General features: G+C 48.5%; 1 protein-coding gene across 2 annotated transcripts; it reads left to right on the top strand.

Annotated features, from left to right (window-relative positions):
- The first annotated feature begins 715 nt into the window (after nt 1-715).
- Nucleotides 716-13,724, top strand: USB1 (U6 snRNA biogenesis 1). 2 transcript variants are annotated; one of them, XM_006878731.1, is made up of 7 exons: nt 716-810; nt 3,085-3,251; nt 5,516-5,699; nt 9,176-9,229; nt 11,609-11,714; nt 12,648-12,731; nt 13,620-13,724. In XM_006878731.1, the coding sequence occupies exons 1-7, from the start codon at nt 716-718 to the stop codon at nt 13,722-13,724; spliced, it is 795 nt and encodes a 264-aa protein (XP_006878793.1). The 2 variants fall into 2 exon arrangements, with proteins under 2 accessions (XP_006878793.1, XP_006878794.1); XM_006878732.1 differs by lacking the exon at nt 9,176-9,229.
- Nucleotides 13,725-14,211: the final 487 nt, after the last annotated feature.

Genomic DNA, 14,211 nt, shown 5'->3' with positions numbered 1-14,211 from the left:
TGCCGGGGACCCTGGGGCGGGGCCGGGCGGAGGCGCCGAGGGCGCGCAGCAGCGGGAGGGATACACTCAGCGCTTCCGATGGAGCCGCTCAGTCCTAGCGGAGCGGGTCCTCCGCTCTGGCCCCGGACCCGACTCTTGCATTTGAGAGGAGGGGCCTTCTAGAAGCGTCAGTGTCCTGAAATTGACCTGCTTCGCACCGCTCCACTTAAATCCCTAGGGCTTCGAAGGAACAGCGGAGCTCGGGCTAGTACATGGCATGAGACGACTCCCGGATCTCTGCCGGGTTTAATGCGCTAATGCAGGGACCGTGCGCGGCAGAGAAGTTTGGACCAGGGTAGCAGCAGGTCTGGGCAGGGCAGTGGACAGAGGTCAGGGATCAAAGAGATCTGCACAATTGGCAAACGAGGGTTGGGGAATTCCGGGAGGTTGCGGGGACCCACTCTACGGAGGTTGCGGGGACCCACTCTACGGGCAGCCAGCAGGCCCGCGGCATGTTCCCGATCACACTACGTTTTTACTGGAGTCTTGTGGGGTCCCGCCCACTCGGCTTCGACCCACCCACGGCCACGCCCCCCGCGCTGGCCACGCCCCCAGAGCCCGCCCCGGGGAGGCACTAACCAGACCACGCCTTAGCGAGGGCACTTCCGGTGCGGCGCAAGTTGGGGCGAGCAGTGAGGTTACAGGGGTTCGGGGCCTGGTGTCTCTGCGGAGCCCCATGAATGCGGCGCCCCTTGTGGGCTACAGCAGCAGCGACTCTGAGGACGAGGAGGCCGGAGCCCGGGGCCCATGGGATTCGGGATGCCGCCACCGGTAAGGACAGAGGTAGTCTCTCTCTTAACGTTCTGATTAGCTCGAGATCTAACTTGGCGTTGCAGTTCCTTGAGGGGCGGGGAAGGAACGGGGTACCCGGTGACTAGCCAGGAAAGGACACGTGGGAGGAGGAAGAATTTAGAGGAGGACACTTCTCAGTAAGCTCCCAGAGTGCCTACAGGTGGCCAGATCAGTGTTGGGAAGCAGTAAGCATGTCCCATTTCACCATCCTAAATCTGTGTCTTCATTTGAATACAGCTGCAGTCATAACAGCTAGTTTGTGGAGTTATTCATTTTTCTTATGTTGCATCAGGAAGCTTAATCTTACGGAGTTGTCCTGCCAACCCAAAGGCGTGGGGTTGGAATCCACCCTGTGCTCTGCAGGAGAAAGATGGACAGTCTCCTCCTTTAAGATTTACTGCCTCTGGAAACCCGCAGGAGGGTCAGCTGTGAGTTAAGGCACTTAACCACAACAACATGCTGCACCAGGCGGGGACTGAACTGGGGACCCATCAGTCAACAAAATTATACAGATCTCTTCCTTTGGATGCCTAGAGTCTCAAGGACTATCTCTCTTCAGCTTTGCTGAGTAGTTTTTCAAGCAGTGTCTCAGTTGCTATGACAATCACCCCATCAGGTAAAAGTATACTTCTTTACAGAAGAGGAAACAGGGCCAGAAAGAAGGCATGATTTGCCCTAGACCCCACCTACATGGTGGTGCTCCGCCCACCCCTAGGGAACACCACCTCTGAACCACACCCTCCGTCAGCCCAGTTATTCCCTGTTGGGACTGCTTGTGCATCCTCTGAGATCTGCCTCCCAGATTTCTGGGAACATCCCCCAACCTTAAACCATAGTGGGGAAAGAACTCTGGTTATCCAGAAGCAACTTTATGAGCCCTGGTGTTAACAATAATTGAAGTGCTTGGATGCTGACCAAAAAATTGAATGTTTGAACCTATTTGCTGGAAAAAGGTTTAGCTCTTATAAAAATTACAGCCTAGAAAACTCTAGGAGCAGTTTTCTGTCACATGGGATCACTTTGAGTACAAACTGCATTTGAATTGGACTGTTGGCTCCAATCCCAGGGGTATGCAGTTTGAATCCACCAGCTGCTCCACAGGAGAATGGCCAGTCTCCTCCATTTTGATTTGTTGTTGTTGTTATTGTTGTGTACCGTCTAGTCAGAACAAACCCATAGCTGACCCTCCAGCAGGTTTTCTGAACGGCAGGTTTTCCAACAGGAGGAGATTGCCCATCCTTCTCCTGCGGAGCAGCTGGTGGATTTGAACCATGTGCCTTTGGTATTGCAGCACAATTTCTTACCCCTGGAGCCACCAGAGCTCCATTTCAGTTTACTGCCTCGGAAAACCTGCTGGCAGATCAGTTGTGAGTCAGTTCCGACCCAGTGTCATTTAGTAACAGCAGTGGAACTGTCAAGAGAACACCCAACTCTGTCTTCGAGGAAGTAGGAGGAGGAGACTTTGTCTCATATAGTTTGGACACGTTGTCAGAAGGTGCCAGTCCTTGGGAAAAAGACATCAAACTTGAAGTAGTAGAGGGTCAGGAAAAGAGAAGGAAAACTGTGAATGAGATGAATTGACACAGCAACTGTGACAATGGACTTGAGTTTGGTGGAGACCAGAGGGATAGTCCTGGATAGGGCATGTGGTAGGTCTCTTGTTCATAGATTTGCTGTGAGTTCTAGTCAACTGAACAACAGGGAATAGCAGTAACAATGAGTAGAAATAGATTTGACAGTGGCTAACCACAAGCTACTTCAAGTAAAAACCAAACTCGTTGCTGTTGTGGAATCAATGCTGACACATAGCGTCCCCGTTGGACCGGGCAGAACTGTTCTGAGGGCTTCCAAAGCTGGAAATCTTTACAGCACCAGCCTTTGAGCTAGCTGCCAACCTCTTAACCACTGCACCACTAGAGTGGCTTCAACAAGTTATTGTTATGTGAGGTGCCATCCATTTGGAACTAAATTGCAGCTCACCCTCCCGTAGATTTCCAGAGGCTATAAATATAAATAGCATGGGAGGCGATTGCCCATCTTTCTCCCAGGGAGCAGGTGTTGGATTCAAACTCCCTGCCACTGGGCTGGCAGCACAACTCCTTGCCCACTAGGCCACCAGAGCTCACTCCTCCAGGTAGCTGGTTGGAATAAATGCTCAGAGTCTGCATGTATAAAGGGTTACAACTTCTGTATGTACAGAGGTAGAGAGGAATTAATGTTCTTGTTTTCCTTTCTTTTTTTTTTTAATTGTAGGGACCGGACTCCCCTTTCCAGCCAAAGGTTGCCAGTACCTGACAGCGTGCTGAACATGTTCCCAAGCACCAACGAGGGGCCTGAGGATGATAGTGCTAAACACGGGGGCCGGGTACGGACCTTCCCGCATGAGCGGGGCAACTGGGCCACTCACGTGTACCTGCCCTGTGAGTAACGGGGGAAAGGCAGGTGGCGTAGTGCAGTGGGTACCTCTTGACAAGAGGAGCTTGGTCCCAACCACGAGTGAGAAGCCAGAACCCTTTGCCATATGTGGGGGAGGAAGAAGGTCTTCTTAGCAGGAATAGGGCAAGAATCAAGGAATATTCTTTTAATCATTTTTTTATTCATTTTAATGAAGGAAATTTTTTTAAATATATATATATACACATTTGGCTTTAGTATTGCATTCATTGTCATTTTGAAATATTTTTATTAACACTGAGTATGGTATTCTCCCTGGGACAGTGTATCAAGGCCTGTACCAGGCTACAGCTGACATTTTACTTCCAAGAGAACCTGACTTACATGTGATGGGTCTGAGTCCCACTCCAGCCCTGAGGAGTGAGTGACAGACAGAAAATGCCCAGATCTGGAGGCAGACCGTAGTCCTCTGCCGAAGACAGGGGTTTCTCGGAGTCTGAGTACCCTCATCTCTGATATGGGAATAATAGAACAGGAGTTGCCCAGCTTACAAATGTCTATCAGATGGACAACAATTGCTTGCCTTTTAATGGTTTATAAATGGATCCTCCCTCGGAAACACTTGAACCAACACCTATTTCCACCAAATTCATCATAATCACCTTCACTTGTTATGTGCATAGATTGATCATTGAAAAAGCTCTGCACCTTTTCTTGCAGTAAAGGCTAAATGAACTATATGATCCTATTCACACTTACCTAAAAACTCTTCAAGACCCTGTTGGAAACGCGTTTGTAATACAATTGGGTACAGCTTGGCAATAGATCTCCTCATATTTTGTGACTATAAATCCTCTGTTAAATCCTTAGCCCAGCCCGGCAGGTAAGCGTGGAACCTTCCATTTCCATGTCAGTGGAATGAGGATGTCTGTCTGTAGGGCCAACTCCACAGGGTAGGTGGGCAAATTTGAAGTAAGATTTTGGGGCATGAAAAGCCATGTTTGGTGAAAACAAATAATTTTTTAAAGAAATACTATTCAAGAGTGGTCATTGTAATGTTCTTTGTCTTTGGGGGCATTCTAAACTAATATAAATAAAATTCAGACAGGGGATAAATAATGTAGACTGCATTGAAACAGATGAGGGAGAGAACTGTTTAAAAGGGATATGTAATTGGGTATTATTGTCATGACAGGAGTCCAGAATGAAGGCTGCATAGTGGAGTGGACTTGGAGGGAGGGATTGTATAACAATGAAAGAATTTTTCTTTTACTTTTCAAAGAGAAGAGCGAATTGGGGGAAGGGGGGGTGCAGGGAGAAAAGTGCAACAGTGAATGAATGGAAATCCAAAGGCTCTATAAACTTTCTTTAAAATTAATTTTTTTTAAAAAATGGGATTCTGATAAGATGGGGCAAATCTTAGTGCCTTTCCGTGGAGCTGTCTGAGCCCAGGTGGTGCAGTGCTTAAGTGCTCTGCTGCTGACTGAAAGGTTGGTAGTTGATTTGTCAAGTTGATTGTCACTCGTAGCAACACTGCGGGACGTTGGGCTGCGCCAGGTTTCCTAGGCTGTAATCTTTGTGGACGCAGATGGTTACAGTATCCTCCTCTGGAGAGGTTAGTGGATTCAAACTCCTGACCTTCCCATCAGCAGCCGTGCACCGCCAAGACACCTTTCCTAAAAAGATCACAGCCTGTGAGCCGGCTCTGCATTGTCACGTGGAATCACCATGAGTCAAAATCGACTTGACAGCTTGGAGCTTCAGAGAAAAGAGTCTGAGCTCTAACGTGGAAGGTTGTCCAATATGTAGTATAATATGAAGAAACCTAGTTCCCCAGCAATTGGGGGTGTGCTCTAGGACAACAGTCCTGAAAAGTGGGGTGTTTATGCCCTGAGGAGGGTCATGGTGATTCATTAATGGTGTAGGAAGAAAACGAACAGAACTTTTTCACGTACTTGTTTTTATTTTCTTTTTTATGAAACCTTTACCATTTTCTAACACATAAGATTAGAGAGGACCGTGCATTTGCAGCTTTTAAATAAATACACCATGTTGGAGATTTGTATTCAAACGTGTTTTACTCGGACTGCACAACATAGTTCTGTCTGCTCTTGGTGATAGAATTTACTTGAATTCTTTACAATGAGCAATATGTTAAAATATTAGTAGAAAGCTTATAGCTATAGGCTGCTAGAGAAGTTATTTTTTTCCCCCAAAACTTAACCAAGTAAGCAGCAGCGCTCTGCTTCCTGGGCTGTGAGCGTGGCTGACCCTCTCCACTCTTGTCCAGACGAAGCCAGTGAGGAGTTCCAAGACCTGCTCGATGCGATTGTGCCCCACGCCCTGAAGTATGTCCCCCGGCTGGTGAGGATGGAGGAATTTCACCTCAGTCTGTCCCAGAGCGTGGTCCTGCACCATCACTGGATCATCCCTTTCATGCAGACCCTGAAAGAGCGCATGGCCCCCTTCCAAAGGTGAGTGTTTCCCTGGCCTCACATCTCCCTCCCCTCCCGGGTTCTTCCTTCCTTGGCTCCTGTGGGATGGAGGTGCCAGGCATGTTACCCAGCCATCAGGCCAAGCCCAAAGTCTGGCCATTAGGCCTCTCCTTTGTGTTCCAGCTCTGAAGGTTGTCTTTGGCTTAAGCAAAACCAATGAAGTTTATTATAGAGAGAGGTATTTGTTTCAAGGAAATGGATCACTCACTGCTTACAGAGGGAAGTCCCAGGGTTGTAGAGCACACTTAAAGAGAGACATCTGGGGCGCCAGGGGCCCTGCTGTCAGCAGGCAGGCAGGAAGGGTCTCGGGTTGCTGGCTTCCCAGGCTGACATATGCAGAGGCCACTTTTGGAAAGCAAGGTCACAGACTGGTTGCTCTGGAAAATTCTGGCTGCTGTCTTCAGACACTGGCATGTCCAAGGTTGTTGTTGGGAGGTAGGGTGGCTAGCTTCAGATATCAATGAATCCAAAGTCCACAAGTATGGCAGGACGCTGGTTTAAGTCTGGAGACCACCAGCCTGGAGATTTAGATCTGGCAAAAAGCTGTGCCAGACAATGCAAACATGAATACGATGCAGGTGACTTGTACTTCAACAGAGAAGGCCAATCATTTCTTTACAGATATGCTTGAGATTCCACCTTGAGTCTCTATCTAGACCTAGAAGCTATTGTCCAGACCTAGCAAGGAACTGTTGTTGGAAAGATGTTCATCAGAGTTGTATCCTTTCTCCACGTACGCTGAGCATATCATTTAAGAGTCTGGACTGGGAAGAAGAATGTGGCATCGGACTCACAATAGCCTGGGCGGTGACCCAATCTTACTTGCTGAAAGTGAGGAGGACTTGAAGGGCTTGCTGCAGGAAATCCGACTGTACCCTTCAGTATGCCTTGTATCTCAGTATCAAGAAGGCTCAAATGCTTATCACTGGGCTGATTGGCAACATCATGCTGGAGGAAAGATTGACATTGTCAGTGATTTCATCTTGCTTGGATCCACAGTCCACACCTGTGGTACTGGCAGTACCAAATATGGGAGACATGTTTCACTGGGCAAGTCCTGAATTCAGAGTTACAAGTGCTCTTTCCCCCAGAGGGATAGTTTACACACAGGTCCCAGTAAACAGAAAGCTTAAGATACAGTTCACACATGGCCAAGAAAAAACAGTTTTCAGAAGACAAACGCACCTCACTTACCTGGAGCGAGATCAGTGGCATCTTTCTCCGCATGGGCTACTTACTCCCTTACCAACTTTTGCTCATATCAGTTGGGGCCTGTTTTTGACATTCCCGCCTGGAGTCATTCACACATAGTTATTTTGCATGACCACAGACTACTTGAATCAGAACAAACAAATAAAACAAATGCTAATCAGAGGATTTAGCAACCTGGAGAAAGGATGAAAGTCACCCATGCGGAAGAGGACTTGCCTTCATAGGGTCACCATGAGTGGCCTATGACTCCACGGCACTTAACAACACAGAGAGAGACCAGTTGGCCTAGTGGACCGAAAGCGACGCTACCAAACCAAAGGTGGGTGACTTTAATCTGCGGCCCTAAGACCTGTTTTTCATTGTTTTTTTTTTTTGTTCCAACAGTCTTCTAGGTCGTATAGCCCTGGTGTGTCCACTTGCCATACAGAGATAACCTGTGGTTGCTGTGAAGCTGAACACTGTGACACTGATGTGTCAGATGTGATAATGGTTACCCATGGTGGACAGTGTTTGGTGGAGCTCCCCAGTTGAAACAAGCTTGGAAGCAGGAGAGGCATCCACTTCCATAATAGCTTTTCTCCAGAAACCCTATAAACCTGGAGAAAGGATGAAACTCATGCACGAAAGAGCCGAGGACTTTTGTTCATAGGGTCGCTATGAGTCGCCTATGACTCGACGGCACTTAACAACAACAACAACAAATCAGAGGATTTAGCCAGAGTTGTGGAGCTTTAAGTTGTGGTGCTGGAGAAGAATACTGAACATTCTCCAAGAGAACAAGTGTATCCGTCCTGGAGAGGGTGAAACCAGGCTGCTCCTTGGACGCAAGGATTGCGAAGCTCTGTCTCACAGACTTTGGGCATGTTATCAGGAGGGACAAGTCCTTGGAGAAGGACCTGATGCCTGGAAGAGTGCAGTATCAGCGCAGGAGAGGAAGACCCTGGCATGCTGTCAAAGTTTCTGTTTCCTTAGCTGTAAAATGGACACATTCTAAATATTGCATCATCCGCATGGAATTATATGAGGATTCTAGGGACGGATAGGCACAGAAGAGCTAGCTCAGCCCCTGGACCACGGGAGAAGTTCCTGTTACAGCTTAGATTGCAGTTCGGGAGCTCTGGCGACCTAGGCAGTAGAGAGCTGGGCTGTGAACCCAAAGGAGCTACCTCTGTGGTGGTTTAAATCCACCAACAACTGCATGGGAAGGAGAGCAGTGTCTTCCCGGGAGATTTACAGCCTTTAAAAGCCCACAGGAGGGTCAGCTGTGTCCGTGCTGACTCCACACCAATAAGTGAGCGCTTTATACTACAGCTGTCTTCCCAGGAACAAAAAGACCCTTCAATGATCTCCTACCACCTGCTTGAGGAATAAGACTTCATTTCCCTTCAGTAAAGCTGAGATGGTCTCAAAATGTTTGGTCAAATGAACTACTGTTAACAAAGTAGAAATGTCCCCAGTATCTGGACGGTGCTGCACTCAGTGTTTGGACTGGATGATTTTAGGATTTCCTTTGCCTCTGTTCACCACCTCTGTGATAGGAAAGCAAGTAAGTGTGGAGTGAAAGAAAATTAACTATTTTGAAAATGCTTTTTGTTTACATTAACTATTATGTCTGATTTTTTTTTCTTTTCATTGTTGTTGTTACAGACCCTGTCCTGTCCTTTGCCCCTCACACTTCCTAACACAAGAGCGCACTGCAGCAGTCATTGTGTCAGTCCACCTGGTCAAGGATCTTCCTCTCCTTTGCTGTTCCTCTACCTTTCCAAACATCACTTGCCCCTCCAAGGAATAACCCCTCCTCACAGCATGCCTGAAGAATGGGAGGCAAAGCCTCATCATCTTTGTCTCCAACAAGCATCTGGCTGCACCCTCTCCAAGACCTATCTGTCTGTTCTCTTGGCCATCCATGGATATTCAGTACTCTTCTCCAACACCACAGCTCAAAGGCATCAATTCTTCTTCTGTCGTCCCTCTTCAGTGTCTAACTCTCAGATGCAGAGCAAGTGATCAGAAAGACCATGGCCTGAACTGGATGCACCTTGGTCCTCAAACTGCCATTATTCCCCCTCAATAATTTGGAGAGGTCCCTACCTGAAGACTTCCCAGTGCGGCGCGTCTCCTGCTTTCCTGAGTGCGGGTACCAAGGGCATTAACTGTTACTGTCAGGCTCTATCACATCAGGCCCAGCTCATATGACGTATTCATCCTCTTGAGCTGATCTTTTCCCTTCATCTCAATTTCAGGTTCCTCTTCGCTGCCAACCAGGTAAAGATCTATACGAATCAAGAGAAAACCAGGTGAGTCCCGTCCCCTGCCCCTTCCACCAAAAGGTACTTCTGGGCCAAGATTGAGAGGCTCTTCTTTCCTGACTTTGCCTGCCTCGGCATCCTGTCTGTTTATCTCCTAACCAAAGCTATGCCCACATGAACGAACCCGGGGGGCAAAATGGGTAAGCAGTCACCTGCAGTCAGGTCAAAGATTCAGACCTCCAGTGGCTCAGGGGTGGAGCCGGCGATGTGCACCTGTGAAGATTAAAACCCAGAATACCAAATGTTTGGGGTCAGTTTTCCCCCGCAGCGACCCTATACAGGACCAGGTAGAATTGGCTGCGTCATGACACAGGCGGGACTTGTTGCCCCATCCTTCTGCAGAGTGACTGGTGCCGTAGCAGACTAGCGCTTACCACAGTGCTTCCCGGGCTCGTTCGGAGAAACTAGAGCCTCGGAGACCTTAATGTTCTCCTTCTGGGAGTTTGCTATGATCCAGCATCAGGGCAACAGCAGAATAGTAACTAGGAGGGTGTCTGAGGTACGGGAAATTGAGACAGCCGTCCTGGAACCGTGGGAAAACCCCTGATTCCTGCCCCAGGTCAGCCCCGGTTGTGGCACATGGCGCATCTCCCCCGCTCCCTGGCCCTCCAGGTCTACGCTGTCGGATGCCTCCCTTGATAGATCTCTCACTGAGCTGCTGTGCTACTTTAAGAATTATCTACATGGGCTCAAATTGACAGCAACAACTTGAAAGTGATAGGAATCTGAGAGGGAAGTAAAGGAGTCCTGGTGGCCTGGTGGGTAGAGAGCTGCACTGCTAATCTCCAGATGGCCCCTCTCCCGCGGTTCGAATCCACCAGTGGCTCCGTGGGAGGAACATGGGCATCTGCACAGCCTGGGAAAACCCGCTGGAGGGTGAGCTGTGCGTCGGTTCCAACTCGACGGCAGTAAGTTGGAGTTCTAAGAGGTTTTTAAAAGAGCACGTTGAATTCATGTTAATGAAACAGGAGGGTGAGAACAGGAGTGAGGGATGTCATGGCCGTCACCAGCTGTACATGCAGAAACCGTCGAGTTGGTGTATTTTTTTTTAAGTTGGTGTATTTTTGCTGTGTATGTTCTCAATAACAAAATAAGGGAATTTTTAAAAATAAAGTAACAAATGTTGGTGAGGATGCGAGGAAATTATTAAGAAAAAAAGGTGTACCTGATCCAAGCCATGGTATTGTCAGTTGCTTCCTGTGCATCTGGAACGTGCACAGTAAATAAGGATGGCAGAAGAATGAGTGCCTTTAAACGGTGCTGGGGAAGAGGTCCGGATATCCCATGGACTGCCGAAAGAGCAAATGTATATGTTTTTTTTGTGTGGGTTTTTTTTTAAAATTAATTTTAATGAAAGTTTACAGAAACTTAGGGTTTCCAGTCATTCAATGTTGCACTTTTCTCCCTGCCCACCCCCTCTCCCCAATTCACTCTTTTCCTTGAAAAGAAAAACTCTTTTTAATTGTTACACAGTCCTTCCCCCCCAAGTCCACTCCACTGTGCATCCTTCATTCTGGACTCCTGTCATGACAGTAATACCAAATCATATATCCCTTTAAACAGTTCTCTCCCTCATCTGTTTCAATGCAGTATACATCATTCCTCGCCTCCTTCCCTCAACCCCAACGTCAGTCCTGTTTTACAACAGTGGCACCATGCAGTATTTGTCCTTTTGTGACTGAGATACTTCACTCAGCATAATGTCCTCCAAGGTCATCCATTTTGCATAATATTGCATGAGTTCCTTGTTTTTCAATGCAACGTAGTATTCCATTGTGTGAATATACCACAGCTTCTCTATCCATTCATTTGTTGATGGGCACTTGGGTTGTTTTCGGCTCTTTGCTATTGGGAACAAAGGCGTAATAAACATGGGTGTGCATCAAACACATATGTTTTAAAAGAAATGCACTCCTTAGAGGCAGGGACAGTGACCCTTCATCTCACATACTTTGGACATGTTCTCCGGAGGAATTAGGCCTTGGAGAGGGACATCATGCTGGGAAAGATAGAAGGTTAGCAAAAGAAGGGAAGACCCTCAATGAGATGGATTGACACTGTGTTACCACAGTGGGCTTGAGCACCACAGAGATCATGAAGATGGCACAGGACAGGTCAAGGATCTGATGGTCATAGGGTCACTGTGAGTCACAGCTGACTTGATGGTACCCCACAACAACCACTACCACCAAGAAAAGCAAAACAAAACAAAAACCCATCAAATGCACTTGCCAGGAAGTTGCGGTCAGAACTCACAGCCCAGCCCTCTACATGTTCCCTCTGTGTATCCTCTTCCCTAGTTTGATGGTTTATGTTCTCACCGGCTGCATCCCATGTCTCTCTTACCCGCACTCTGCCTTCCCCCAGGACGTTCATTGGACTCGAGGTTACCACGGGGCATGCGCAGTTCCTGAGCCTGGTTTCCGAGGTGGACAGAGTCATGAAGGAATTCAACCTGGCCACTTTCTACCAGGTGATGAGTAAGACATTCTCTTCCCCATTGGCCCGTCTGTAAGTGGTTCAGAACCACACTAGAGAGCTCTTTTGAGTTTTCCTGATGTGAACTGTTCCACGTGCTTATCTTTAGGGGACACACACATCTGGGGATTGAGGGCCGTGAGGTGTGGTGCAGCCCAGCCAAAGTCCAGCATTTCTTAGAAGTCTCCTATTAGATCTTAGAAATATGTACACACTGTATTCCCTCTACTGCAGAATATATTGGTATTTATTTTCCCCCCAATAATTTTTTTTTTTTAATTAACACTGCAGGAGGAATTATTGCTTCAGATACCTTGTTGCTTCAGACACTTTGTCTCTGCCCAGTGGCCTCAAGGGGTTCTGGGCTTCCAAGGAGAACATCAAGGCTTTAAAGGGCCATTGGTTTGGTTTAATATATGTATTTCTTTTTTTTTAATTTTATTATTTTTTTGTGCATGTACTGTCAAATCAGATTTGGCTGGTACAGGAGATTGTCCCTCCTTCTCCAACAGAGCATCTAGGTGGATTTGAACCTAATATATGTATTTAAAACAAAACCAAACCATGATGGAGTATATAAGTAAGATTTGTGAAGAGAATCATCATTCCTTCACAGTTCTAGGCATTTTCCTTTACTCTTGAGAAGTGTGGCATCTGTGAGACTGTTTGCCATCAGGCAGTATCAGTGCCTGGCTCTTCCCTGCCTCCAAATGTGATGACTTTCTGTGTCAGCTGAAGGAATGCTTCTGAGGAAAGGCCCTGGGCCACGTTGTCTGTCTGTGGAGGCTGCTTGGATGTGTTTGGGGGATAACAGTCTGGTCACTTGGGGAGCAAGCTGGGGACTCAATGCTGTCACAGACCACTATCTATTCCCAGGGCCTCTGGGGGCATCTGGGTGACCACCTGTCTTCCTGCTGTTCCTTTCCAGGACCCCTCATTCCACATCAGTGTGGCCTGGTGTGTGGGCGACGCACGTCCCAAGTTGGAAGGGCAGTGCCTGAAGGAATTACAGGTGAAATCCCAGTGTAGGGGTGAGCCCAGGGGAAGCTGGGCGCTAGCAGTGATGGGATGAGCATCAAGGGAGAGGGATGAAGGGCGCCGATTGGCCTTGAGCGTTGGGTATTCAAAGTAGAGACCCCAGGAAATGACCTTGCAGGAGACCCTGACACCTCACCTTGCTGCTCTAAGTCTGTTCCTGGACCTGAGGCTTCACTGTGACCTGGAGCTTATTAGCAGTACCCATACCAGTCTGAGTACGCAGAGTGACTTTTGTTAACAAGCGCCCCAGGAGAGACTCTCTACACTAACCCTGGTCTGAGCAGATGCTGCCTGGCCTGTCGACCAGCATACAGATTTGGGTGCCCTCCACGGCGTGTCAGGGATGAGGAAAGAGTTCCGTGTGCCCGCCCTCACAGCCCTCTCAGGCTTTGGCAACTAGATGGAACAGCCCGCTTGCCTGTAGAGAATAGTGCATGGAAGCGGCAGCGGGCACCTGGTAGAGACAGGAGAGTGCTGTAAACTGTGGACGCGGTCACCACATAGGAAAGTGGACTCCAGAATCCAGGCGTTTATGTACTATCTACCTACCTATTTGGAATTTTTAAAAAAGACATTTGAAGTAAAGCCAAGGCACATGTACGGCCGGTCCCCTCCATGCTGGGGCAGCCAGTGTACTGGGAGGACCTGGCTCCGGCGCTGTGGGAACAGGTCCAAAGTCTGAGGTCTGTGATAGTAGGACAGGCATCGGGAGGTGGCAGAGGTGGGCAGAACAGTGCAGAGCCTGGCGTCCACTCGGCCCTGGCTCTCCCTGCTGCCCTCGCCTGAAGGAATCTGAAGGATTCCTGTGGGCAGATCTTGCTTGCAGTGTCTCTGACTGCCCCTCCCTGGCTCTTGGTTTAAGGAAATCGTGGATGCATTTGAGGACTCGGAGCAGCTGCTGCGGGTGTGTGCTGAGCAGATCCGCTGCAAGTCTGGGAACAAGTTCTTCTCCTTGCCCCTGAAGTGAGCTCAGAGGACCTGGCAGAAAGGAAGACCGCGGACTGACCTGGGTGGGGACACCCCCAGCCTCCCCCTGGGTAGACCTGGGTGGACCTGGGTGACGGTCATTCCCACAAACTACCAGTAGAGGGCAGCCTGGGCTTCCTGGTTCCTGTTAAGTGGTTGTTCCATATACACACACACCAAAAAAAAGAAATTGGGGTCACCAGGTTAGCCTACCCACAATCTTAGCCAGAACTGGGCAGTTCCTCTAACCAATGGCCCTTTCCTCCCCGCCCCATGCTCTCCCTTCAGCTGTTCATTTTGATGTCATTGGCTTTAAACCAGGGCTTTTAAGTCATGCCCAGGCCCAGACATGGGGTGCTACTGTGGGTCCATTACCCCCCTCCTGTGCCAGAGGAGGCCAGTTCAGGGCATTGATTGGTGGTTTCACAGCCGTTTTCTTCAGTCCTTCCTCCCAATATCCCCCAGCCAGGTGCCTGGGAAGATGTTTC

The sequence above is a fragment of the Elephantulus edwardii genome, unplaced genomic scaffold, assembly GCF_000299155.1.
Source record: "Elephantulus edwardii isolate Elephantulus edwardi_28Jun2011 unplaced genomic scaffold, EleEdw1.0 scaffold00001, whole genome shotgun sequence".
In the NCBI taxonomy this organism is placed as follows: Eukaryota; Metazoa; Chordata; class Mammalia; order Macroscelidea; family Macroscelididae; genus Elephantulus; species Elephantulus edwardii.
Note: the sequence above shows the minus strand (reverse complement) of the source record. Positions and strands in the feature narration are given on the sequence as shown.

Bases quoted from the DNA above. Each gene is read 5' to 3' on its own strand.
- USB1 (XM_006878731.1), top strand. From the start codon at position 716: ATGAATGCGGCGCCCCTTGTGGGCTACAGCAGCAGCGACTCTGAGGAC. The intron at 9,230-11,608 runs GTGAGTCCCGTC...GCCTTCCCCCAG, and splicing joins ACGAATCAAGAGAAAACCAG to GACGTTCATTGGACTCGAGG. The intron at 12,732-13,619 runs GTGAAATCCCAG...TCTTGGTTTAAG, and splicing joins AGTGCCTGAAGGAATTACAG to GAAATCGTGGATGCATTTGA.